The 27,456-nt window shown below is 43.0% G+C and overlaps 1 protein-coding gene across 2 annotated transcripts in view; it reads right to left on the minus strand.

Moving 5' to 3' along the window:
• MET (MET proto-oncogene, receptor tyrosine kinase) overlaps positions 1-27,456 on the minus strand; it is a 126,829-nt gene that overhangs the window by 13,533 nt on the left and 85,840 nt on the right. For both annotated transcript variants that reach the window (XM_066633804.1, XM_066633805.1), the window contains 9 exons: positions 25,991-26,151; positions 24,349-24,451; positions 22,432-22,568; positions 20,837-20,998; positions 20,523-20,622; positions 12,315-12,530; positions 9,745-9,891; positions 7,530-7,692; positions 6,615-6,755 (listed from right to left, as the gene is read on the minus strand). In XM_066633804.1, coding sequence (XP_066489901.1) covers positions 6,615-6,755; positions 7,530-7,692; positions 9,745-9,891; positions 12,315-12,530; positions 20,523-20,622; positions 20,837-20,998; positions 22,432-22,568; positions 24,349-24,451; positions 25,991-26,151 — 1,330 coding nt within the window. The remainder of the gene's footprint in view (positions 1-6,614; positions 6,756-7,529; positions 7,693-9,744; positions 9,892-12,314; positions 12,531-20,522; positions 20,623-20,836; positions 20,999-22,431; positions 22,569-24,348; positions 24,452-25,990; positions 26,152-27,456) is intronic.

The raw sequence follows: 27,456 nt of genomic DNA on the forward strand, positions 1-27,456 counted from the left end.
GAACAAGCAGAGCACGCACACATAACGTGAGCAAAAGCAACAGTGCTTTCTGTGAACACATAAAAAAGTACTAATTCCAATTATGGAAGAAGATGCTGGGCAGATACATAGCACTCCTTTTCTTTTCATGGTTAACAATCCAGAACAGTGGTACTCAAACTTTGGGGGAGCTTTACACCCTCAGTAAGTCTTTGTGGGGGAGGGGCAAGGGCAGCAACGCGATCCCCAGGATTGCGCTGCTAAGGGGGGCGAGGGGGGGAATTGTGACTTACTTTTAGAAGGCAGGGCTGCAGCAGGCTGCAGGAGGTGCAGGGAGCCCTGAGCAGCCCTGCACAGCACTCCCCCCAAGGTTAGGAACTTTCACTGAAAACTGGTGCAAAGCGCCTCCTGCAAAACAGAAGTGCCCCCCCCAAACAGACGCAATCCTGGGGATTGCTTCCTTGCCTCTCCCCTACCCCTGCCCCTTAAATGGATGGGGGAACTTTTACAGGAACTGGTGGGTCTCGACCCACCAGTTTGAGAACCACTGATCTAGAAGCCTTGCCTGTGTGCCTGAAGTTGCCATGCGGTATCACAGGAAACTCTGAGAATTGGTGTTTGGGGTTTATGAGTGAGCCTACATGAATATTATACCAGCTGATCACTGTATCTATTGGGGTTCCATGGTGGAGCCTCTGCGTATACAGAAACTGTACATTCAGGGAAACCCTATTCAAATAGCAGATCCCACACCCCCTTGCACCCATTACCTTTGATTTGGTTTAATAGCGCTGGTATTTTTTCCTTAAACAAAGTGACATTCTTATTGAAGAGTGGTATGCAGGCAACAAGCCTGCATGCTACTAGCAGGAGACTAAACATTAACAGGAATCATTTCCTTTTACGGAAGAGGTCAGGTCACCTGACATTGGTGGATGAAAGCACGGTGCCGCGAAGAATGGAAGAAATGCTGGGACCCATGCAGAGGAAACCAACACTGACATTGCGAGGAACAGGTGGCCTTAGTGTTCTAAGTAAGTTAGTTAGTCTCTTTTTAGCATGCAGCACTCTTCAGCTCAGCAACAATGTCACTTTAGAAAAACTAGTGACTAAACAAAAACTAAGGTACTGGAATGGGCGTAGGGGAAGGGGACCGGATCAGTGGATTACTGAATCAGCAGATACGGAGTCTGTGGATATGGAGGACTATCTCTGTTTTTACAGATCTGATGTACTGAACATCACATTCAACAAGCAAGCTACACATGCTGAGCATGGTCCAGCCTTATTAAGAGTACTTAAACCCCACTGATTTCACTGAGATAACTCACTTATAAATCTCTCCCAACACAGATCATTAAAACTTAAAAGTACTGAACTACGGTTTGATTTTACTAATAATAATAACAACAACAACAACAGGTATTTATATATCGCCTTTCTTGGTCTTTATTCAAGACTTTATTCAAGGCGGTTTACATAGGCAGGCTGATTAAATCCTCGTAGAGATTTTTACAATTGAAAGAAGGTTCTATCTTTCAAGAACCACAACAGTCCAGGTGTTTCACTCTGATCTGGTTTCACATTCTGGCCTCCATCCTCCCACGCTCAGAGCAGATGGAATCGCTCAGCTTCAGCTTGTCAGCTGCTTCAAGGTCGCACGGTGCCAGCAATTGCCAGCAATTCAGGTTTCTGGGCAATGAATTCATACCTGCTTCCGCAAAAATGTAATGTGAAATTGTTCTGGTTGTATTTGGCTAGAAATCTAGAAATGTAAATAGCATCAGACTTCCAAGTCTCTTTTATAAGTCTCTTTGCAAACAGCCTAAGCTCTGTAATCAGATATATAAAATTAGAAGACTTTCAAGTTGTTACATTTTTTCAATATTGATCTAATTTTATATCCTACCTCTCTCTAATATGAACAGAAGGCACCTCCATTCAAGGGGTGGGGGCGGGGAGTAGGAGAGACACAACGACTGATAATCACCAAACTCCCCATAACCCTCACACCTGTCTCCAAAACCAACAAAATCCCACTCTATGGGGTTTGTTGACCCTCCAGAGTCGTTTTTAAGTGGATGCAAGTGGGTGTCAGGCCAATGAGGAGGTGGAGAATATCACTACCCCATACAGTCTTTTCATGCACCACTTAAGATGCAATCCAGCATTTGCAGTGAAGCTGTAATTTATTAACTACTATAATTTCTAAATACAGTGGGCCCTTGGTAACTGTGGAGGAACGGTTCCACAACCCCTGCAGATACTGAAATAAGCAGATAATGATATCTGTAGGGGGCCAGTGTCGTGGTGCTGCAGGGTCTCACCAGGAAGCTGTGTCAGACTCTCTGGAGGCTGAGTAGTCACTGGCCTCCCAGAGACTTCGGAAGGTCTCCCAGACACAATTGGAAGTCACTTCTGGTTCACATCTTCAACTTCTGGTCAGGTCTGGGAGGTGCTCTGAGGCCAGGGGAGGTTTGTAGAGGGGGCCGTGGACTTTCCCTGGCATTAGAACACCTTCTAGATGCAGATGTGAACCAGAAATGACTTCTGGTCATGTCCAGGAGGCCTTCTGAGGCTGGGGAAGGTCCACAGCCCACTATATGGGCCTCCCCTGGCCTCCCAGGCTCAACAAGAAGGCATTTCCAGTTGCATTCAAGAGTTACTCTGAGCCAGGGCTCAGCTTCTGTGAATGCCAAGCCTGTGGATAAAGAGAAGCCGCCGTACTATTTTGATAATGCCTGAATGTTTAAATAAATCAGCACAAGGCTACAGTATATATGATCCATCTGCATGGTTATTTGGGACAATGATGTGATCAAGATACAACTAGAGAGTAATTGTGCTGTTTCCACCATTGTTACATCTTGATTTTACTACATTGTGGTGTATTTAGAAGAACAAGTTATTGCAAAAAATATACAGAGCACCTGCATCATTTCATTCTGTTAGCAATCCCTGGGCTGCCAGAAGATTACATCAGACCATGAGAAATAAATGGATGTGCCCTTATTTATCCTGTGAACTGACCTATCTTTGATGCTTAAAGAATGCTGGAGCACAAAGTGATGGTTAGATACATTCTGAACCATGCCAAATATTCCCAGGGATCAGACTGGCATTGGGGCCAATATTTATCATGTCATTTGATCAGCAGAGTTTGCTAGGACACGGAAAGGCAAGTATCCAAGTTCCAAAAAAACCTTGTGTTGAATGCTGTACTAGAAACGTGAGATCTAAAAATTTATGTAGAGACCAGTGGCCCACAGACTATGTGGTTTTGCACTTATTAAAAGTTTTATGTAATTTACAATTAAAAGCAAAAAAGAATGGGCTCAAACTGAGATAAAAATGCAGTACTTCAATAACAGTAGTATTCTGAGAACAGGAAGGGAAGCATCCTAATTAAATAACCCAGACAAATAATTTATTTGAACAATGCATTGCATCACAAACAGGTAAACAGATTATAAACAATGTCCTCCAAACACTTTGGGCAGCTCATCATGCACTGCTGTGCATTAGACTTGATGGACTATTTCCTGAATTCAGTTCTAATTAAAAATCTTTTTTTTTTTTTAAGTCTATACTAAGTGATTGCTTCCAACTTTAATATAGACACCAAAGCATTTTTAATAGCACCGCAATGAACTCCTGTTATACTGGACACGTTCTGCAAACTTGTTGTTTATTTATTACAATTCAACAGACAATGCATTTTGCAGAATCCATTTCTACACATTTTTCCAGGGACATAGATGCAACATAGATGCAGCCCCAATCCTATGGGCCTCTAGCACTGGTGCTAAGCTCCAGTGCTTGCGCTGATTATCGCAAACATGCTGTAAGGCATGTCTGGGACACAGAGAAGAGTGAGCAGCAAGTAAGTAGAAAGTATTGTCCAAGTACAGTGCCCAGCTGCTTATCCACTCGAGTTCAAATGTATCAGTCCTATTACTATTTAAACAGGGAGTGGACTAGTACCAAACCAGACCAAGGAAGGGTACCAACAGCACATTCTACTGTGATGCAGTGCACTTAAAGTGAGTAATTACTGCATAAATATGTAAGCAGTCAAGGCATAAATGATGCCAAGAGTGCAGTCTGACTGTGAAATCTCCAGCAGATTCACAATTTAGTAAGATATTTTGCTTAGAGTGCAATCCTAACATGCTCTTCAGCTGGCGCAAGTCCCTTGCCATAAAGCATGCTGTGATTTTCAACATTTTTTGTCTCAAGGCACAGTGACAAGGGGGTACTAAAATGGTCAAGGCACACCATCAGTTTTTTTTACCATTGACAAGAAACACCATGCTGTTGGTGGGGTCTCACATCCCCCACTGGCCCTACTAATAAATGACCCTCCCCCAAACCCCCACAGCACACTTGTAGACCATTCGTGGCACACCAATGTGCCACAGTGGTTGAAAATGGCTGTTGTAATATGTTATAAAGCATGTTCGCAATTACTCTGGAGTCAGTGGGCCAGCGCAAGGAAGTGCACCAGTGTATGGAGGTCACATCCAGCCTCTATGCCGCCCTGAGACAATAAGGTTGAACTGGCTAGGGTGGCAGGCTCAGGGGGTTTAGGAGGGTGGAACGGAGACGTTTAGTGGCAGGGGGAGAGTGGAACATTGGGTGCTGATTAGGCCCAGGAGGGAGGTGGGACTGGCCTCCAGCATTTAGGCTAGATCCTAACCCCCCTCCTGAGCAGCCCGGCATTATACCGGGCTGCTCAGATCTGCACCAGTGATTTAGTTGGCGCATGTTTGAGTAGCCCTATTGAAATGGCTGGAGCATTACTCAGGGTAAGGGGATATAGCGCAGGCCAGTTGGTCTGCCTATTCCAGCACAGGTTAGGATTGGGCTGCCCATGAGTTCTGTCAATTCAATAAATCTTCAATGGCAACATCAAGCAAGACTGAATGACCAAACCCTGTGGTTTCCAATGTGCAATTGCAGAAAACATATATAATTTGTTTTAACAGGCAAATCTACACTTTTTTCCGACACGTAGAAAAAACAACCACAGCTTACAAAGAAATCCTGAGGGAGCGTAAACCTTAGAATTTCTGGTTCATATAGCCAGAAACCCCATGAAATGGCTTATAGGCTGCTGTTGTTTCAAAACCATATTGATTTTATGAACTGTAGGCTCCACATGATCTCTCTGTGTGGACATATGGTTGCTATAACCATAAACGGTAAATTTATGTAAATTGTAAGATCCCAGCAGCTTAAGAAGAAGTCTACTGTGATTTCACAAATTGCAGAGGCTGCAATTCCATTTTCTCCTCTCCTGCCCCCCACCCAGGAGAATCAGTAAGTCATGCAATCTTGGTCCTGCACGTTTGCAGAGGAACAGGGTTAATGGGCCTCTCACTACATGAACTGGCTCTTACGCTCTATTTTCAGAGGTGAAAGTCCAATAGGCCCTCTTGAAAAGAAAGGCATGCACTAGAAACAGAGTGGGATATACTGAAAAAAGAAGCAAGGGAAAAAAACCAGGCTTAATTAAACATGCTTATGAGGGGAGACTTTGAAAGGAAGGTAGTCTAATTTGAGAACTCCCCCCCTCCATGTTCTTAGAACTGCCTCCCCTCCCAGCAAAGGCAAAACTTTCATTTTTTGCCTGGCCTTCTTTGTTAATTAGGTGCTTTGGAGTTCTGTCCTTGTATTTTGTCTTAATTTTTTTTATTGCATTATCCTTTATGATTTTTGCAACTGTTCCACGTTATATTTGTTCTTATTTTTACATTTTATTGATTTTTTCCTCCTTCTGCATTCTATGCCACCTTGAGCATTCTGTTTACTTGGAGGGAAAGGCAGAATATAAATCATTTAAACAGATAAAATGGGGATGCTGTTGCGGGAATAGGGAGGAGCTGAACAAAGAGTTAAGAGATAATAATGGATGCAAGTTGTACAGACCACAAAAATCGGAGATCCTATAGAAAAGAGTAAGGAAGCAAGATAAGGTATAAGGGAAGATGGAGGTGACTGAGAGCAAGGGCACATGTTATGCTTAATATTGGTGCTGCAATCAATCATTTCCAAGGCAAATATTCTATACAGACATCTCTTCCCCCCCACCCCGCCCACCTAGGCATAATGTTTAAGGATGGCTTACTAATAAGCAGACACCAGATGCATGGATTGGGATGGGGGGGCATGGATTCACTCTTCACGTTGATGGAAACTTATTAGGGCAGCAGTTATAAACGTTACAGCTAGATTGCAGAAAACATGCAAAGAGTGCTATTTTTGGCTGCATCCCCATGGCAATCGTAACATATGCTTTGGCTCATAATCAAGACTATCAGAGCCCTGAAACTGATATTGAGTCAAGGTAAGGGTTTAAGGAGAGGAGCGACACCATCACATTGAGGAAAGGCGAAAATATTAGTGGATTTACTGTGAGTCCACTATGTCATTTCATTTCGAGCTAGCAAACAGAAATTAAATTAGCTTAACAAAACTGCAATACACACACACACACAAATACACACAGTAGGTGAGGAACAGACAACAGGTACAAAAATCCATTTAACAGGCTATTTCGCATTGCAGCAGATAACAGTCAAGAAATGGGAAACTGGCAAGGATGTTATTTACTGATCCAAACAAAAAAATACCTTCTAGAAAAGTTGATCTGTAGTCAACAGATTCACTCGACACCAGTTCTGCTGTAGGACTCACACTCCGTGCGCTCACAAGCCTGTCCAAGTGAGGAGTGTGTACTCTTCCGTCATAGCGAACAATCTCTCTGCCGACATCTTAACATGGAGGAAAGCAAGAAAGTGTTTTTTATTATTACCTGTGGGGTTAGATTTATTTTTCTCTTGTTCTGAGACAGCAGACACGCAGGATTTATTAAAACAGCTCTATGCAAACCAGCACTGGAGTCTATGCAAAGGAGTCTACGCAAACCAGCACTCTCTCAGAAGTCACAGCTCTCTAGAGTAGTGCAAACTGTTGAGTGTGATTGCTTAAAAAGCCTTACTTTTAAAAAAATCCATTATTGATTAGTAACGCTGTACTGTTTTGGCCCCTATGATTGGAAAACCCTCTCAAAATACCTATGTGGAGCTGCTACAATGTCTTTTCCTCCCAATGTCTCACTGAGCTCCACTTTCACAGAAAGCTCTTGCTCAACTTCCCAGGCATCATCCCCAATTGCAATACAGTCTAAGGACCTATAATTTGAATTCCTCACATACACTGTGTCTTCGGTATCCGCAGGGGATCTGCTCCAGGACTCCCTACAGATATTGATTTCCGTGGATAGTGGGGTCCATGGAACTTAAAGGATCTCCTGGATGCACTTTTGGTTGCATCTGGGAGGTCAAGCGAGGGCCTCCAGCACAGGTCAGTACCCCAAGTCAAATCCACAGGGGCCAAACTGGCAGATAAGGAGGAGCACCTTTCCACCCGTGCCTCTCCCATAGTTCCTATTCCTCTGTTCCTCAGGCAGAGACTTAACTTTTTGCTTAAGCTGTAAAAGTTTTGTGTACACTGAAAATGCAGTGCAAATAATTAGTAACAATCACCTTTGATTTGCTTTCTTTTTTTTCTCCACAGGAAAAACAGCCCAAACATTAGCAATGCAAGAACAATCAATGCTATTACAACTCCTGCAACGAGACCTGTAAAATTCTGATCAGGCAGAACCATCACTTTCCCAATAACCACTGATGAAACTTCTTTCTTCCACTGAAAGCAATAGAAAAAAGCCACATTAACTTTTTAAAAAATACTCAATATCATGCTATAAAGGAAGTCATGCATGTATCCACTTCACATATATAACTCCTTTCTCTTAACAATCACTATTTTTTTTTCTCTTAACAATATCTTTTGAGGTTTTTTTTCCCCATTAACAGGGACATGTTTTATTATCTTGCACACTGCCGAGTGCCATGTTAAGTATTTCATAACAAAGAAACCCAATCTTCTTGACTACACCACCAACCACCTTTGTGGTCTGCCCCTTGGTCCTGGAGACCAGATCCTTCCGACAGCACGCTCACAACATATACCTGATCCAGCTAGGAAATACCGTCAAGATTTCTGATTTTTGCAATTTAAGATCAACATGCTTCCTCTGGGATTAAAAGGAAAGAGGCCAGTAAGCGACTTACAATTTGCAGGAATCTGTGGTTAACATAAGCCTAGAAAGTTGGTTTACAAAATTGTGATTTTATTTGGGTGGAAGGGGGAGCCTCCTTCAACAATCCAGGCACCTTACAAACAACATGAAACACAATGTAGATTGTGTGAACACAATGTGAGCACTCTGGATTTTGCTTGTTTTCCCATAAAAGAATTGCCTTGCCGTGCAACCTGCCTCCTCTGATACACAACTCCAACACGACCCTGACTGTGCTTTCTGTCTCCAACCTTTCGGATAACTGTTTTTCCAGCCTGATGTTTAACCCTTACCCGCCTTGATACCGCCTGCTGCTTCTGGCCCCTTTGACCCTTGTCTGCCCACTCTGTAACTGAGCACCACCACCCCATCCACTCACTTGAAATCAGGCCGAGGTCTAATAAATTATAAAATACATTCAAGGTGCAGAGGGGCAGCAGGAATCTCTCTCTACATGTGGACAAACGTGTATATTTGTGACATGTTCAGTCACAAAATCCACTTAAAAGTGGTTCCAACTGTTAAAATTGATTTTTGCCTTCACTAACATTTCCATTCCTGAATCTGATCACATGTTCAGAAGGGGGGGATGGTATGTGAGGCTACATTCTATAAAGTTTCAACTTCTAAGATTATAAAAGTACTTGATAATAAATATTTGGTGAGGCTTATAAACTGCTGGAGTTTACTGAATGGTAGAATGAGGATTTTTTTTTAAATGCAGTACAGTATTGGGCTAAGAATGGAGTTATCGGTTGCCTGGTAGACCGTCGCTGACATAATTTGCTCATCATTTTTCCTGGTGGACTTTGTCAATTTCAGTGGTATAGCTAGAGCGGATATAGGGGTAGCAATTGCACTGGGCTGCAGGCTGCCTGGGGGCAGCAGTCTGGCTGCCAGTCCACACAATTGCACCCTGATTGCTGCTCATGCCTCTTGCAAAAAGTATTGGGAAAATGGCAGTCTTTGCAAGGGGGCAGCGAGAGTCACAGTCTCTGGCCGCTTGCTTCGCTTGCTCCAGGGATTGGGGGGATGACTGGGGGAGGCAGTGGAGCAAGGGGAATGAGTGGCCAAAGACCCCAATTGCAACTTATGCCCCTTGGGGGGTGAATAGGAAGGGGCGGGGGTGAAAGTAGCAGACTTTTTAAATTTTTCATTAAAAAACAACGTCGGTGTGAGGTCACATTTGGAAGTGAGGTCACTTCCAGGTGTGATGTGGGGGCATCATTTTAACTTTGCCCTGGGCTCCAGGGTGGCTAGCTATGCCACTGGTCACTCCTATCTTTAGATTGTGTTACTGACACTACAACCTTAGACCTGCTTACCTGAGAGAATGTTCTGTTGAACTCTGTGCAGCTTAACTTCTGAGTAAGTATGCCTAGGATTGCTCTGTGAATCTTTACAGGCTTCCACACTGGATGATCTGGTTCATAATGGCCTGTGGTGAACCAGGCCATCCAATGCGAGTGCCCAAGCTTGTGCTGTATGTGAGATACAGAGAACTGTGCAAGAGCTGTATGAAGCAGTGTGTGAGCAAAATGCAAGACCGGAGCTTGCCTTCGCAGGTACTATGATCAAATTACATCACGCTTGCAATGCTTAGATAGATATCTTACCACTATATTTAGTTCACTGTTTGATTTCAGCAATTCTTTGGGAACAGTACAAGAAACAAACTGGGGCTTCAAGGTGATATTCTCACAGCTCTTATTTCCAACCTTTAGCACTTCGCCTTTAACAGCTTCTGAGTCAATGTTATTTCCCTAGAGTAAAAAGATAAAAATAATTAGGAAAACAGATCTACAACAAAGGCAACAGGAAGGTTTTATCAAACCAGGCTCATTTTTCTTCACTAAGCTTGTTCATAAGGTTGTTACAGTGAACAGAAGCTTGCACACTCAGCAGACAATTAGAAGTTTAAAATCCAGTTTTTTTGCTCAGTTATGTAACTCAAATGGATTTCCGTTAAATGTAAAGCATACAGTAGGTACAGTGTGTTTTATTCTGAACCAGTATTGAGAGCTACCCAAGCAAACCTCAAATGGCCTTGCATTTCAGATTCAAATACTGTATTTGTGCTGCCTGATCAAATACTCTATAGCAGTGCTTCTCAAACTGTGGGTCGGGACCCACTAGGTGGGTTACAGGGCCAATTTTAGGTGGGTTCCCATTCATTTCAATGTGTATTTATTTTTAATATATTAGATGAGACATGGTATGCGACTGCATTTGGGAAAATGTTAAAGATCTGTACTTTGAACAGGCTACCATGTATGTCAGTGTTTCTCAAGGTTTGTCCTCACCCGTATCACTTCACATGGTCCACCTATTTGAAGTGCCACCGGAAGTAACTGGCAAAGACATCCTCACCAGTTACTTATGGGTTGGGAGGCCAGAAGCAACACAATGAACACCAATAAGATGTTCAGGGTGGACAGGAGAGGTTTATCGAGCATGGATAAGCATGCTTTGGAGTTCTTCCCCTCCAAGCCGAGCCTTCTGTTTGTTACGTCACATTCCTGGTCTCTTTGCCGGGCAGCAAGTGTCCAGGGGTTCTGCGAGTACCACCTCAAGTACCACTTGATACCCATACCACTGGCTGAGAAACACTGATGTATAAGCTTTTAACAATGAGAGTCAATGGGGCTTATTCCTGGGTAAGTGTGGATAGGATTGCAGCTTTTGGGATGTTTGGGGAATTTTTTAAAAACAGATCAGCAGCTGCTTGGGAGGATTAGGGAGGTTCCTCATTATTTTAAATAAATTTTTTAACTTACAATTATTGTAAACTTTTAATTTACTTAATTAATTTGATTTTGATATATGGAGATGTTCAAATCTTTCTGCTTGATGATGTCACTTCTGGGCATGGCAACATGTCCAGGTTAATGACATTGCTTCCGGTGGATCCCAACAGATTGTCATTCTAAAAAGTGGGTCTTGATGCTAAACCCACAGAGAATCACTGCTGTATAGAGAACCACTGCTCTATAGTTTGAACTTGACAGCATTCTAAATCCACATTTTCCTACATTTTATAACTTCAGGGGCTTAAAGCATGTCGGAGCAGCAGCAGGTTGCAGAACAGTTTTTCACTAGTTCTGACCTGTCCAATTGTGCTAATAAACGAACTTCAGATCATCACAAGTTGGGCAGAAGATTTTTGTAAAGGGGGGTATTGAGAAAGGAAGATTAAGATGGATTTTCTGCACATGTTCACTGAAAACCAAAAGCACTGCAGTGGACTACCCAAACCCAGACAGATAAGATTCTGTTAAGGCAGCTGAGTAAATATGTTTTTTTTGGAGGGGGGGGGAATATTTTCTTAAGTATCTTGTTCTCTTTCAGTAAGACAAAAAATAACTTTTCAGTCAGTAGCCACTCATATTCTGGAAGCAAAATATGCCATGTTGGATTAGTTTTACTGAAAAAAAACCCGAGTATAAAAAATGCCTCCACTTTCCTTGTAACTAATTAAGAAAACAGATAAAAGGATTTTGGTTCGGTAAGCACTGTTTGTTCACTGAACCAAGTGGCCATTTAATTTCATGCTGTGTTTGCTTAATTATTGGACAACAAAATATGATTATGAAGTATGTAAACTTGTCTCTGTATTTTTTCTGTGTATGTAAGCTTGAAGTGCTGCCAGTCCGGCCCACAGTGACCTTTTGACTGAAGGAACACACGTTCTCAAAGGCTGCCCTATAATCTGAGTGCCTCTGTTTTCCAGTTTAGCTTGTGGGGGAAGATGCTAAATAACAACATAGTTTCTTTCTAGGAGGAGGGGTTTCAACTGTGTGTTGTTAAGTATGTTGTTCAACTGTGTGTTGTTTAAGTGGAAACTAACTGGTCACAAACATTACCCTGTTGCAATGCTTACTGCAGGATACATAAATATTTACAGTGCATTCACAGACCAAGGTCAGCTGCTCCTGGTAGGAATGACTTGGGGTTGGAGCAGTATGCACTCATCTGTAAACATTACGTGTATCCACTTTTACACCTCTTTAATAAGTGAAGAGATACAGTATTAAAGCAGGCCAATCAAAGGGACTGATCACATGAATATAGGTCAAATTAGTAAAAATTACAATTAAGTACCTTATTCTTGAAACATTTCATGCTCCCAAAATGCCCCAAGAGGGTAAGCAGATGTAAAACTTTTAAAAACCACATAATACCTTACCTCTATCAATATCTTTTGGTTTTCCTTTGAAATCATCACTGGTTTTTGAGAAATCATAAAGCTAGGATCATTCACATAATCAAAATTAAAACCAGATGAGATGACTCCATCAAAAACAAAAAACACTTTTGTCATAAAAGGCAGTGTCAGATTGTAGAACTTTAGGGAAGGAGTAGTGCAACAAATTATTTCAGAATTGGAACGATGATTGCACGCCTGTAAAAGAAAAAGGAGTTCAATAAGTAGAGATATTTTCTAGTATATACATGCCTTTCATTTGATAAGGAAGGCTGTTTGCGGGCTCCAACCTTTTCTCCTACATGGCTTTGAACCATTTTTGCCCAACGTTGCATATACGCAACAGGGATCAAATGTGTACATCTGTGGGCTGGGCAGAAAGTAATCAAAAGAAATATTGCTGGTATCGTTTGACATATACAATATTCATGCCACAAATTCAACTTAAATTGAACAATCTAAACAGGCATTCATGTGTACATGCACATCTCCGGATAAGTGGCTGGGACAACCATGGTATTCTTCTACATCAGGGGATGCCCAAACCCCGGCCCAGGGGCCACAAGCAGCCCTCAGGGACTCCCAATCCAGCCCGCAGGGAGCCCCCAGTCTCCAATGAGCCTCTGGCCCTCCAGAGACTTGCTGGAGCCTGTGCTGGCTCTCAGTGTTAGGGCAACTGTTCAACTTCTCGTGTGAGCTGTAGGATGAGGGCTCCCTCCACTACTTGCTGTTTCGGATCTGGAATGCAGCAGCAGTGAAGGAAAGGACGGCCTTGCTTTGTGCAAAGCACTTTTATTGGCCTTGAACTACTGCAATAATAATAATAATAATAATACTTTATTTTTATCCTGCCCTTCTCCCCAAAGGGACCCAGGGCGGCTTACAACATATTAAAAAAAAAAAAACAGATTAAAACATAATTTAACAGATAAAAACATTAAAAACACATTAAGAGAAACCATAAAAACAGTAATCAGATAAAAGTCAGAATAAAAACAGCATAAAACAGCAGTTCAAGGAGGAGTCACGCCTGTAAGAAACTAAAAGATATATAAAAGATGTTAAAAAGGCCATAGAGTCAGAAGGCTTGTGTAAACAACAAGGTCTTCAGGCCTCGCCGAAAGGTCTCGAGGGAGGGAGCCATTCTCAAGTCAAGGGGAAGGGAGTTCCATAACGTTGGTGCCACTACTGAGAAGGCCCTATTTCTTGCCGCCGCCCCACGTACCTCTTTAGGTGACGGCACATGCAAAAAGGCCTTCTCTGATGACCTGAGAGGACGAGCGGGATTGTACGAGAGTAGGTGGTCTCTAAGATAGCCTGGCCCAGAGCAGTATAGGGCTTTAAAGGTCAAGACCAGCACCTTGAATTGGGCCCGGAAACGAATGGGCAGCCAATGTAGCCCCCGGAGAAGCGGACTGACCGAGTCAAACCGCCTAGCTCCAGTGACCACATGGGCCGCCACATTCTGCACTAATTGCAGTTTCCGAACCGTCTTCAGGGGCAGCCCCACATAAAGTGCGTTACAATAATCTAACCTCGATGTCACCATAGCATGGATCACCGTGGCCAGGTCTGCACGATCCAAGTACGGCCACAGCTGGCGCACCAGCCGAAGCTGTGCGAAGGCCCCCCTGGCCACAGCCGCCACCTGGGAGTCCAGGAGCAGCTGCGAGTCCAGGTGGACCCCCAAGCTGCGGACCTGCTCCTTCAGAGGGAGTGCAACCCCATTCAGATCAAGCCGATAATCCAGCACCTGCATCGAGGATTTCCGAACCAGGAGAGCCTCTGTCTTATCCGGATTTAATTTCAGCTTGTTAGCCCCCATCCAGATCCTCACTGCTTCCAGACAGCGCTCCAGGCCCTCAACCGCCACCCTGGAGTCTGGAGGAAAGGAGAGATAGAGCTGGGTGTCATCAGCATATTGATGACACCCCACTCCAAACCCCCGGATGACCTCTCCCAGTGGTTTCATGTAGATATTAAATAGCATGGGGGACAGAATTGAACCCTGCGGCACCCCGCACTTCAAGGGCCAGGGTGTCGAACAGGCATCCCCCAGCACCACCATCTGGGACCGACCCTCCAAGTAGGAGCGGAACCACCGCAAAACGGTGCCTCCAACTCCCAACTCGGCCAATCGGCCCAGAAGGATACCATGGTCGATGGTATCGAAAGCCGCTGAGAGGTCCAGCAGGACCAACAGGGACGCACTCCCCCTGTCCAGTCCCTGGCGTAGGTCATCCACCAAGGCGACCAAGGCAGTTTCCATCCCAAAGCCCGGCCTGAAACCAGATTGAAAGGGGTCCAGATAATCCGCTTCATCCAAGGCTCTCTGGAGTTGGGCCACCACCACCCGCTCGATTACCTTGCCCAGAAACGGGATGTTGGAGACTGGCCGGTAGTTATTCAGCACAGTAGAATCCAGCAAGATCTTCATTCATACATATAAGTTCCATCTCTAATATAGTCATTTATGCAAATTTATGTAATTTTATTCAAATCTGAAAAGTAAATTAATTTTTTCCCCTGTCAGAGAAGTGATGTGGCCCTCCTGCCAAAAAGTTTGGACACCCCTGTTCTACATTAATGAAGGTTACAGTGTCCCCTGCCATCTTAGGGAATACTATCTATCCTGAAATACAGCAAGATCATAAATTCAGACCTTATACTGTGCATATAATCTCCCTGAACGTACTGTAACTTGAGGCTGCTGGTTCATATCCCCACATGAAATTGTTTCAATTCCATTTTTTTTTTATCTGATGGAATAGTACGGTGCATGACTGTAGCAGTTTATTCAACTGAAGCAACAAAATAGGTCAGCAATGGAATTTAGTTAGGACAATGGGAGAAACATTCTTAACTAGTGCCAGATGCACTTTGGACACCTCCACTGCAAAAGTGGCAGCAGTGAGGAATGCTACTTCTACAATTGTACTTAAATTGCAGAATTACCATATCATACATCTGAAAAACCACAGAGAGATACTCCTTCTGCACAATTCCTGATAAGTTCAGAAAAGCCATAGATACCATATGCCATAAACTCTGCAACTATGTTTTGTGCCCACCAAATTCAGTTTATGTAAAGCAGCTTTGTATGAGGTTCCAACAATTTTCACATCTCCAACTTCAGTTCTCAGTTTGCACTGCCGCAGCTCTGGCTTCAGTTTATTGAAAGGAGCACAGTTCGTGTACGGGGCATGTTCTTTTAAAATCTGCATAGTTCCAAAGTGTGTAAGTGTTGAGGAGAAAAAAAACTTGAGAGCTGGCAGTTAAGAGTGTCAGATGGCTTCTAGCTAGGAACTGTTTCCTTTCAGAAGTGATAGCAGAAACTTCTCAAAGGAGAAAAAAAAGAACCACATGCCATCTTGTCAAACCCACTGTCAGAAGGAACCAGAATTCTGAATGACTCTTTAGCAAATGACATAAAAATAACTGGAAAAGCAAGTGGTAGAGATTGAAGCAGGACAGAAGCCAGGCTGTTAAGCACCTGGAAAAGAGAATGACACATGACTCCTATCCCCCCGATAGGAGGACCCTTTACTACCTGACCCCTTTACTGACCCTGTATTACCATCATGGGGGCAATGTTATGCACCCTTCTCCTACATTTTCTCTTTTCTAGAAAAGGCCTCCAATTCCTGAATTTCCTGTTATCTCAGAAAACTTAGGGTTGAGACAGATGGTTAATGGATGGCACCATTTTAGGATACACGCAGGAAATGCCACTTTTGAATGCTTCTCCACACCCCCATGCCTTGCAAATATGCCAGCCTGATACGAGGCTGCCCTACTGCCAGTGCTGCAGCCCAAGTGCTGGCGGTGGGTGATGCAGACCTGCTGTAAGGGATGTTTTCTCCACCTGGAGAGGAAACTGCCAGTAAGGAGGTCTGTGCTGCCCATCAACACTGCAGATTGACCCCCGGCCACCGCCACCAAGCAGGTTAAGTGCCAAGTGGCGCGGGGGCATGAGAAGGGTGGTGGGAAGGTGGACTGGGGGGAGGGATAGGCCTGGGAGGGGGGTGGGACCGCCAGAGGCCTCCTTCACCAAATCCTATCCCCCCGTCTTGGGCTCAAAAGCCTGACATGGGGCTTCTCAAGTCTGCGCCAGCAAAATAGCTGGCACAGACTTGAGAAGCCCCATTGAGCAGGCTTGGGTTTTACTGAGAGTAAAGGGACGAATGCCCCCTTCTGCCAAGGAGACCTGCATCCTGCTTGGATCCTGCACTGGAGCTGGTGGTAGCCATTTGGAGCCACCGCTCCTGTGCTGGATAGGATTGGGATGAAAGTTAGTGCAATCTCCTATCTGCAGCATTTTAAAAAAAAATGTAAAGGAGCATTTAATAATGCTATTCCCCCATTTGAAGCGGTGCAATTTATTCCGACACCTCATTTTGCTGCTTGGATAGAATAAACTTTATTTATGAGCCACTACTCAGCAGACTGGTACAAAAGAAAATGTAAGAACTTAAGCTGGTTGCTGTCTTAAAGGAGCAGTTTTGTAACAGGAAAGTGTTATGCACCCAGGGCTCCATGCACAAAACAGACTACAACCCAGGTAACACACCATCTAATTATTCCAGAGCATTGAACATTTCATTTGCTCTTAATCGAAACAGAGTAAAATACCCATAAGACTCAGGTTAAATCTGTAAATGTTGCCATATCTGTTGCAGTGGCCTTTAGCAATTCCTTCATAACTCATTAACCTTTTTTTATTTTAAGTTACAAATACATAACACAAATGTCTTCATATGCACACAAACATTTTTATACAACAAAATAGGTCCCCAGTAATCATAATACTGATTTCATTAGTATAAATGTATTGCACATCTTATCTACTGCAGAGTACCAATGTAAATTAAATACAGTGGCATTTATAACCTCATTTGTGGGCATCCATTGGAATAAGGGTCTATAGCTCTTTACTTTATCAGGACAGCTTCTGAAAAGAATGGTCTCAGAGGATGATAAAGAACACACAAACATAAATCTAATAATACTCTTTAGAGGTGATGCAATGTGACTGATTGAGAAGGTCAAGAGAAACTGCATTTGTAGTGCCCTTATTGTTACATAATTTGAGATGACATTTTTAGTTCGAAATTGATTTTAGCAATTGAAAAATGAGATGCTTTTCATGAAATACAGGATTGATAACCTATAAGGAAATAAAAGATCCAATTCAATCTAGTCAAGACTAAATTAAGATACTATCTATTTAACTAGGATTTAAAGCTACTTAATTTTGAATGTTTAAGCTGTGTTTTAGGTGGTGGTGCTAATTTATTATTATTTTTAAGAAACCAAGTGGAAATTATAGGCCCCAACGTGGAGTACTGGGCAAATACTGTATGATGTTTAAGTGGGCCACAGGGAAGTCAGACTTCTTTACAAAACACATGCAGCTCACAACATGAAGTCATATGCATCCATCCCTAAGCACTAATGGTGACCTGCGAGGCAATGAATGCAAACATGACCCATAAAATCTGAACTCTAGCAACTAACTTGATTTTTCTTCAACTTGTGCAAGAACAGAATAAATGTGAAAGAAGATCTGTGTGCTTTAGGGCATCACCTAGTCACTGACCCAGATAATGCAAGGGGTGAAAGGGTAACATGGAATAGATTTGGGCCACCGTAACAGCCATGAGGACAACTCGCCTTTGACACAAAATGCAAAACGCTCTACACAGTGCTGAATGGGAAGATGGCAATCAACACGGGGCATTTGGGAAAATTAGATGGCCATAGAAAAAAGCAGCACCAAGGCCTACAGATGCATATACCCAGCTGCAAGCCTTCCCAGCTAAGATTTCACTCATGAAATTCACAGTCTGATCCTGCCACTGGGCAGCACCCGTCTCCCACGCTCTGTCCAGGCAATGGCCGTCGCAAATGTGCCATAAGACACATCGCAGCAGCCAAAAGAGAAGTGTCAGCGGCCTCCATGCCAGTCAGGTGCCTGTTGCGACCCAGCAGCGGTTATTACCCTACTGAGTGGCAGGAAGGCACGGGGAGGGTGATGGGAAGGGCATTTCTGAGCAGGGAAGGGCCAACTGGGGAGAGGGTTCAGGGCCAGAGGGCATCCAGGGCGGCAGCAGAGGCTGCTGTCACGTGCTATACTTTCTCCCAGGCTTTGGAGCCTTACAAAGGCTTTGTGTCAGCAATTGAGCTGGGGCAGATCCGAAGAGACCCACAGGGACTGCCAGAGCCCAACACAGGGTAGGGGAACCAAAGTTTTCTTACCCCAAAGAGACCTGCAGCTGGAATACAATGGTGGCCATTTTGGCGCTTCTGTACCGTGCAGCCTGGATAGGATTGGGCTGTAAGAAGACTTTTCCCTGACCCTTTCAATTTTTATGACAGGTGGGGGACAGTGAAGGAAAGGGACTGTGGGCGAGAGTGATCAAGTAATGAAAAAAAAGGAGGGGCTGCTACCACACTCTCAGACTGTCACCAGCCACCATGTAAATACATGGGATTGCATCCAAGTCTAGACACAGAATCTGGGTACGAAGTAAAGGTGTGTCTCTTCCCAACACTAGCTGGAGTGGGCATGGTGACAGAGTGAAAAAAGTGTAAGCTGCCTTGGATGCTACTCAGAGGCAAAAATGTTTTTAAATAAATAACCAAATAAAACAATTGTGTAATACATTAATAAATATCTGTATAATAGTACATACAGACCACAAAAACATCAATATGACATTCTGTTCATGCTACTTTTTCTACAAGGAATACAAAGCAAAAGGCTGAGGTTTGTTTATGTGCATTAAGCTCATATGGAAGTCTTTTGGAGGAAGCCTTGGGCTGGGGTATGGTAAAAGCAGCCTCTTTGGGTAAAGGGGTTCAGGGCAGGTAATAATATTTCACCTTCCCCTGCCACCAGGAATATCTCAAACCAGTTTTGTCCTTAGCCCAGCACATCTAGCTGCTTTAACACTGAATGCGCTCTAACAAGTTTTTGCTCCCAAACCTTACCAATCTTCCTCATGCTGGTTTCTATTTTTCCTTATTATTTCCAAAATAAGAAACAACCTATGAAATCTCCTATGAAACAAGCCAAATGAAATCTCACATGACAAAGGATTTATCATCATCTTTGCCTTTAATATGCTTTGTGGTATCTGGAAATTAAACTGGCATATGGGCTTGCACTAGGCTCCTGCTCTATTTGTCTGAACACACTACATCATCCCTTTCAAAAGGCCTTAATAAAACTGAGTCTTCTTTACAAACTACCTCTTGCTGCCATCCTTGATCTGAAAAGCTTCATCATGAGTTTTTCTGCCTGTTTGTTAGAAATTAGAAGGTGTATACAAGAAGTACACAACCTTGTAAGTGCATAACCTCAAAAATTATTCAAATTTCAAAGTACACATTCATCCTGGATGGTGTAGTTGTATCTGAACTTAGACCAGGAAGACCCAGGTTCAAATCCCTGTTCAACCATGAAGCCTCCTGGGTGTCCCTGGGGCAGTCACTATATCAGGGTTGTTGTGAGAACAAAAGGACAGGAGAAACTATGTACAACACCCTGACCACCTTAGAGAAAAGTGAAAATATTTGTAAGTACTTGGAGAATACAACCCAGTTATTCCCATGGTAGCTTCTGTTTGCTTCAGGTGTACATTTCATAATCTAATGTAGTTATTCCTAATTTTCACAGATATTAAACAGAACAGGCATATTCACATATATGCAAAATAGATGCACACCAACTGTGTTCTTCTTGCATGTATCTAGTCTTATGCAAACTTAAGCTTGGAGAAAACTGGTGTATTGCAAACTTTACAGTGAAGTGATTGGCTGTTGATCCCCTCCAAAGTGGAGAAGGTTTGCAGCATTTAAAAAATAACTGGTTCCATTAAAAAAAAAATGGAGATAGCAGTTGAACTTTTGATGGTTTAAAGTAGCTAGGCAGTCTGAAGAATTAAAAGAAGAAGGAGCAGACAGAAGTATTGAGTGGATAACAGAAGCACCCTGTTATCAATAAATAGATGGGTAACAGAGACACTGAACTGATGACAGAATCGTCAGTGAAACTACTGGTAAGCACACCTGCCCTATGTATTGTGGAATAGAAATAAGCTGGGTTCATAGCACAGGATAAAATGAACTCAGCAAGTACACCTACATGCATCCACAGTAAGCACTCATGCAGCTAGACAGACTCACCACAGTAAAATTTCTGCCTAGCTTAGGGGCTGTTACCACCATCTTTGGAGAGAATGTTGAATTCAGGTTCATCCCCTGAGCTGTAATTGTGCTTCCACCACTATTGAAAATAAGAAAAATAGCCAAGTAAATATGCCAAGCTACAACCACAATCAGCATTTCCATTTTAATTTTTCATATCAGAATGTCCTTACAGCTCTATAGATTAAAAACTTCTTAATGAAATAAATTAAGAGATATAAAAGATAATTAGAACAATCTCATTCTTCTCTCATTCATTACTATATCAACAGCAACAGGAAATTTTCACTCACCTAAGGAAAGATTTGGCTGGGTAAATTTTAGAAACAGCAGGGTCTTCTCTATATGTAAAGTGACCAGCTAAACGAAAGACTGAATCAATTTTCATTCTGACATGGCACTCTGACACTTCTCTTTGTGTAGGGGTGTAACACTCTATGATGCTATCAGACACTCTGTACAAGAAAAAACAAAATAAAACTTGCTATTATATAAGACACATATAGTGTTAGATCCTATGTTATGCTTTTGCAGGGGATAGGTAAGTGGATGGGGGGGTGTTCTTTTCCCTCTCACACAACACCAGAACCAAGGGACAGCCACTAAAAATGAGTATCAGGAGAGTTACAACAAACAAGAGGAAACATTTCTTTACCAAGAGTGTAATTAACCTGCAGAACTCATTGACACAGAATGTGGTGATAGTGCCAGGCTTCGATGCCTTTAAAAGTGGATTGGATAGATTTATGGAGGAAAAGTCCATCACATGTTACAAGGCTTGATGAGTATATGCAAACTCCTGGTTTTAGAGGTAGGCTATCTCTGAATGCCAAGTACAAGGGAGTGGCAAAAGGATGTAGGTATCTTGTCTTATGAGTTCCCAGGGACATCTGTCGAGCCACTGTGAGATTAGATGGGCCTTTGGCCTGATCCAGCAGGGCTCTTCTTCTGTTCATCCAAAAGCAAGGTCTTTACACACAAACATCTGAATGAAAACCTCATTTGGTTTTGTGGTCGCGCAACACATGTCATATGAGATCCCACTTAAATTGTTGGCACATCTTTGTTGTTCAATTTTTTTCTACTCATGGGTATGCATACTGAATATGGAACACCCCAAAATGCTACCTCATCTCCATGATGTCTCCTTATGGTATGATCCAGTATATATTTATACTGGATGATGGTAGGAAAATATAGCAATACAAATATCCACAGAGATATAACCATGAAGGATAAGCCTTGGAGCAGTCACTTGCCCTAAGATTACCCAGCAAGTTTTATGGCTGATCAGAAGTTTGAACCTGAGTCTTGCCAGTTCAATTCTAACACATAAAAAAGGGGCTCCAGGAGGTTCCTCCACCACCTGCAAAGCCCAAGATAAATAAATAAGTTTTTTGACCATTTCTTTAAACACAGTTGTACCCCTTATCAGGGCGGAGGGGGGGGGAGAGGTTCCATTCCAGAACCCCCTGTGGAAAGCCAAAACCATGGATATGGGCAAACACCTATCCCCATGGTCTACACCCTCCAGAGGGGAGGGCAGCCTGTCTCCCCTCCCCTCCCCTCCAAAGGGGCTTCGGAGTTCAGCAGAGGCTTCGGATGTCAGTCCATGGCCTCTTCCAGGCTCAGACTGAGCTCGGCACTCAAAACACATGAGGTGTTTTCAATGCCTTATAAGGAGGGGACACGGGGGCGGCGGCTGTGGACTCAATCCTCGGATATGGGATCCACAGATATGGGGGGGGGGCCTGTAGGTCTGGTAACTGATCCAAGAAATGTGGTGCCACAAACAGAATGTGTAATTTAGTTAATACCTTCAGACATCCTGTACATTATACTTGCATTAATGTTTATTAATAAACTAATATTATTCCATGCATTGTACCTTGTCAAACTGCATTGCTTTCCACCAACTTCAATTTCGCGAGAATACCCACTATTTAGGTATTCCCCAGTTATTGTCAGCAATGTTCCACCAAATCTTGGACCATAGGTGGGTGAGATACTTTTGATTACAGGATTCTGCAAAGTAAAAATAATTCGGCTTGTTTCTGTTCATGTTCAAACACATTAAGAGAATATAAACTAGCATAATGGGGTACAAGTGAAATTGCATTTAATGTATTTTCAGAACTACAGGTATAATTATCCATGGATTTTTCACCCATGGTTTTATCTCAGCATGATGAGAAGGTCCCTTTAAATTAAAGAAAAAACATCCCTTTACTTAGTGGTCTAAAATAGCCTCGCTTATCATTGTAATGTAGGAAAGTGGCAGCAGGCAGATAATCAGTCTCTCACTCTCTTCTCGCCCTCCCCCCAGGGGCTTAAAACAGCTTAGTTTCAGTTCAGAGGCCATTTTTAAACCACTGAGCAAAGGAACATACAGTAGAACCTCCAAAGTTGACCACCTCTCTATAATGACTACCTCCTTAAGTTGGCCTAATTTTCACAGTATGGACAGACACTGCATATACACTATGAGAGACCAACCTCTCTATATTGATCACCTCCGTAAGCTGTATCTTGACTACTTCGACCACTCCACAGAGTATTAATTTACCCTCCGTACATTGCCCACTGAATGCAATACTGTGGGCCTGTGTTTTGTCTGGTTTGTCCCATCTTGGAAAAGAAGCCATGCAATAATCCCTCCCCTACGCCTGCTAGCATGTGTGCGAAAGGGTTTTTATAGGTGGGCACACTGCACATTGCCAACAGACCTGCGCCGGCTGCCAATTGTACCTGGACATGTACCAAGTTGTGAGGGACTTGAGGTTGCTTGTGCATAGTGAAGCCACTGTCCTTTCACTTTGGTTCCCATCACCAGTGCATTACTTTACACTTATATTGAAACACAACTGCTATTTTGCTGCCTATTCTCCTGGTTTGGAGAGATCCTTCTGGAGCACTTCACAATCACTTCTGGTCTTCACCACTCAGAAAAGTTTAGTGTCATCCACAAACTTGCCCACCTCCCTGCTTATCCCTGTTTCCAGGTCATTTATGAAGATGTTGAAAAGCGCCAGTCCCAGGACAGATTCTTGAAACACTCCACTTTCCACCTCTCTCCACCTTTTTTGTCAATTGCCCATTGACACCCACTCTGTTTCCTAGTCCTCAACCAGTTCCCAATCCATAAGAGGACCTGTCCTCTTATTCCCTGACTGTGGAGTTTTCTCAACAGCTTTTAGTGAGGGACCATATCAAACACCTTCTGACATTTAGTGAATCTGAGGAGACCCAGTGGAGGCCAGGCGGCCTAAGTAAAAAAGTGTTGTTTTTTTAGCTTTGGGGCTATGTAAGTAATATGCTACATACTATGGGCTGGCAAGGGATAGCATTGGTCTACCTGTTTGCTATGAAACAAAGTATTTTTTTTTAAACTTACAATATTTTTTAAGCTTATGAATTTTCAGGGTTTTTTTTAGACACCGATTGTGGGCTGTTCATTCTCTGTCTCTTGATATAGATGATTTAAATAGTAAGCATCACAAGAGGATCAATTCTCATTGATAATTGCAATAAAACTTTTTAAAAATCCAATCTATGCATAAATAACAACTTGGCCTTGCATTTGTTGTCCTGGGAGCTAAACATCATAATAATTAAATGCCTTTTATCCCCCCATATGTTGGCCACCCCCTATGTTGTCCAATTTCCTCCAGTCCCTTGGGTGGTCAACTTAAAGAGGTTCTACTGTACTTTTTATAACGGATTTCATTTAACACAATTTTCGACATCTGTGGGGGTTCTGGGAACGGAAACCTCAGGTGCCGAGACATGACCTATAAACACTTACCACATAAGAGAATGTACTGAAGGAGGTATTAGCTCGTCCATTGGAAACAGTGCCTGAAACATTAAAACTCACATTCTTTACAGCACCAAGGACACACTCCAATCTTCAAAAAAAGAAAGATAAAGATGTTATTTTTACTTATGTTATACACAAAATAGAACTACACCAGTTTATAAATATTAAATTTCAGCCAAAAAGCAAAAGAATTGAAATATAATCGGCCAAGTGAAATCTCAGGATATTGACTTCTTGGCTCAGTATCTCCCTCCCTCCCTCTTTAAGCATAGCTAGCCCAAATAAGCCCTTGAAGCTACCTGTGTTTTGTTAATAGTCGGCAAGATACCATTGGTGTAATATGCATCTCACACTCCAGCCACTAACAACAAAATTTCGCTCTTTTTCAAGAGCTATCTGCTGGCGTTCTGAAGTACCTCGTGGCCAATGTAAAGCACTTCACAGTATTTGCAGGCACCACTTGTAAGGTCTCCACTGACTTGCTTCCCGGCTTCCTGATGCCACAAATAATTTCACCATGGCTGTGAATGGTGCAGACTCAGCGGATAGCCAAAAACACCCAGTGAATGGAGTAAGGTAAGCAGCAATCCTGCTGCCTGTGAATAAATGAATCCGCGGGTAGCAAATCTATGGGTAACGAGGATTGACTGTATTATTTAGTGGCTGCTCTCTAGCTTTAAATTAATTTTCAGAGGAAAACTGCTAACTTCCACACCTGGATATCTGGTGGAGAGGCCAGTTGAGCATGCTGAGAAGTGCAAAGCTTGCCTGTGCATTCTGGCTACTGCATAGCTCCCAACTGAATTCTTCTGAGCTATGCCAGATCTGCTGCTGGTGAGGAACCAAACAGAACCAATATGGCATCTGACCCATTTCCATTTATGCCAGCAATGCTATAGTACCTTTCTCTAATGACCAGTTTAATAATGCTATGATCTGTGATGCCGCAGCATAAAAGGTACACCCAGACAGTGAGTAGTTGTGACCTCAGGGACAGTGTGCATTCTTTCAATATTTCTCCCTGATTTTGTCTGATCTTGGAAGCTAAGCAGGGTCAGGCCTGGTTAATACTTGGATGGGAGACTGCCTGGGAATACCAGGTGCGGTAGGCTGATACCATAGTCTTTCAAGACTGAAGGTTGCCAACCAAGAGTCTAGATCAGCCATTTTCAACCACTGTGCCATGGCACACTGGTGAGTGGTCTACAGGTGTGCCACATGAATTTTCGGAAGGTCATTTATTGGTAGGGCCAATGGGGATGTGAGACCCCCCACTTGCAGTATGGTGTGCCTTGGCCTTAGTCAAAAAACTGATGGCGTGCCTTGACAATTTTAGTGCCTTGTAAGCGTATCATAAGATGAAAAAGGTTGAAAATCACTGGTCTAGATGCCCTGGATGCAACAACCTACAGGTCTCCTTTCTGTGCAAAACATACTGGAGGAAGTAGCACCTGTTTGGGAGCATCAATGCAGGAACATGATATAATTTGCTTCTCCCTTTCTAAGATTCCACTCATGTGGAATAGGTACTTTCAGTGACAGGCATTCATAGAACAGGTTTCAGGTTATTGGATGCTTTCCATTGTCTAAATGTATTTCAATACTTGTTGAGAAGAAAGCATCTTACTTGTTTTTGTTACTCGCTTTGACGTCCAGAATGCATTGCTGTCCCCCAATAAGAACTGACACATGCTTTAAACTGAACTTGTTATTTCTGCTGAATCCGAAGTCCCACCAGCATAGTGTCAATCTTGTTTCACCATCAAAAGGTGCACTGCTTGGAAGGATCTAGGAGAAAAAAAATAAAATACGTGCTTTGGATTTCTGATGGCCTTTGAAGGTGTTTTTAAAAAAGGAAAACAATAATGGCAGAAAACAATTTCTTCTGCTGGAGAGTTCCCTACCCTTTATCTTAATTGTTCCTCACCTTTCATTCATCACAGTATGAGCTTCTCAGACAGTAGCAATAAATAATCCAGCCACTGCTAGGAACCTCTGAATTATTATGTTTGGGAGTACTGAACAAGCTCTGCATTGTAATAGACTTTTTAATACCCCGTTAGCTTGTCTTTTATGTCTTTCTTGTGGTACGTAAAAGAATACAATGTACTTATTTTATTAGAAGTACGATACTGCAGAAAAGAATCTCAAAATGACGATGTAACTTTTTTCACCAGCCTGATGAAAGGCAGGAATTCATGGTGATGAAGGCTTCAAAGGGACATCTCAATCAAACACTGCCTTGGGAGCCACACATTTAACATTGGCTTCAACAATGCTTTGACTGAATCGCTACTATTTGGTGACTCCTAAATTTCAAGTTAAAAATGAAACTACCTTGCAGCAACTTAGTGACAATCTAAGAAAGGAAATGTTCTGTACACACCCCCAGCCCCCAACCTTTGGCATATTGTAGACTGTGTTGTAAAGTATAACAATGGTGGGGGGAAAAAAGTGTGAATACTATAGAAGTAGTACAAAAATTCAGCAAAGGGTATTCAGCAAGGCACTGTCAATAAAAATCTGACAATGTTTAAGGGCTTAAGAAAAGCATTAATTTGGGGCCCAATCCTAAATTTTGCACGCCGCTTGGTGGTCACACAGACTGCCAAGAAGCGGAGAGGTAGGTGGAGGCGGGGAGGAGGCGTTCCAGGGGGAGGGAGCGGAGTAGGAGGAAGGCAGGACCAGTGACAAAGCTCCACTGGATCCAAAGCCTCTGTGTTGGACTGGCCACCCAACACAGAGGTTCTTGATTCTACACTGACCTTTGGGTAGAATAAAGTAGCCCCATTGCGGAGCTACTTGCTTTACCAGGGGGAAGGGGACTTTCATCCCCTTCTCCGGAGGAGCTGCCGGTGGCTGCCTAGAGTACACAGGATGCGGCAGCAGCTATTTTCAGCACTGCTGCAGCCTCGCGCAGTAGGCAGCTCAGGACTGGGCTGCCCATCATCAAATCTGCAAATATTCAAGCCTTGGCCAGAGAATGAGAGGCGTAACATATGCCTGTGATGAAATCACTTCAGGAAATCTTAATTTTACAGTGGCAGTCTCCAAACCGCGCGACTGCTGCGTAACCAAAAAAACCCCTCCCTG

Source organism: Tiliqua scincoides, chromosome 7 (assembly GCF_035046505.1).
Source record: "Tiliqua scincoides isolate rTilSci1 chromosome 7, rTilSci1.hap2, whole genome shotgun sequence".
Lineage (NCBI taxonomy): Eukaryota > Metazoa > Chordata > Lepidosauria > Squamata > Scincidae > Tiliqua > Tiliqua scincoides.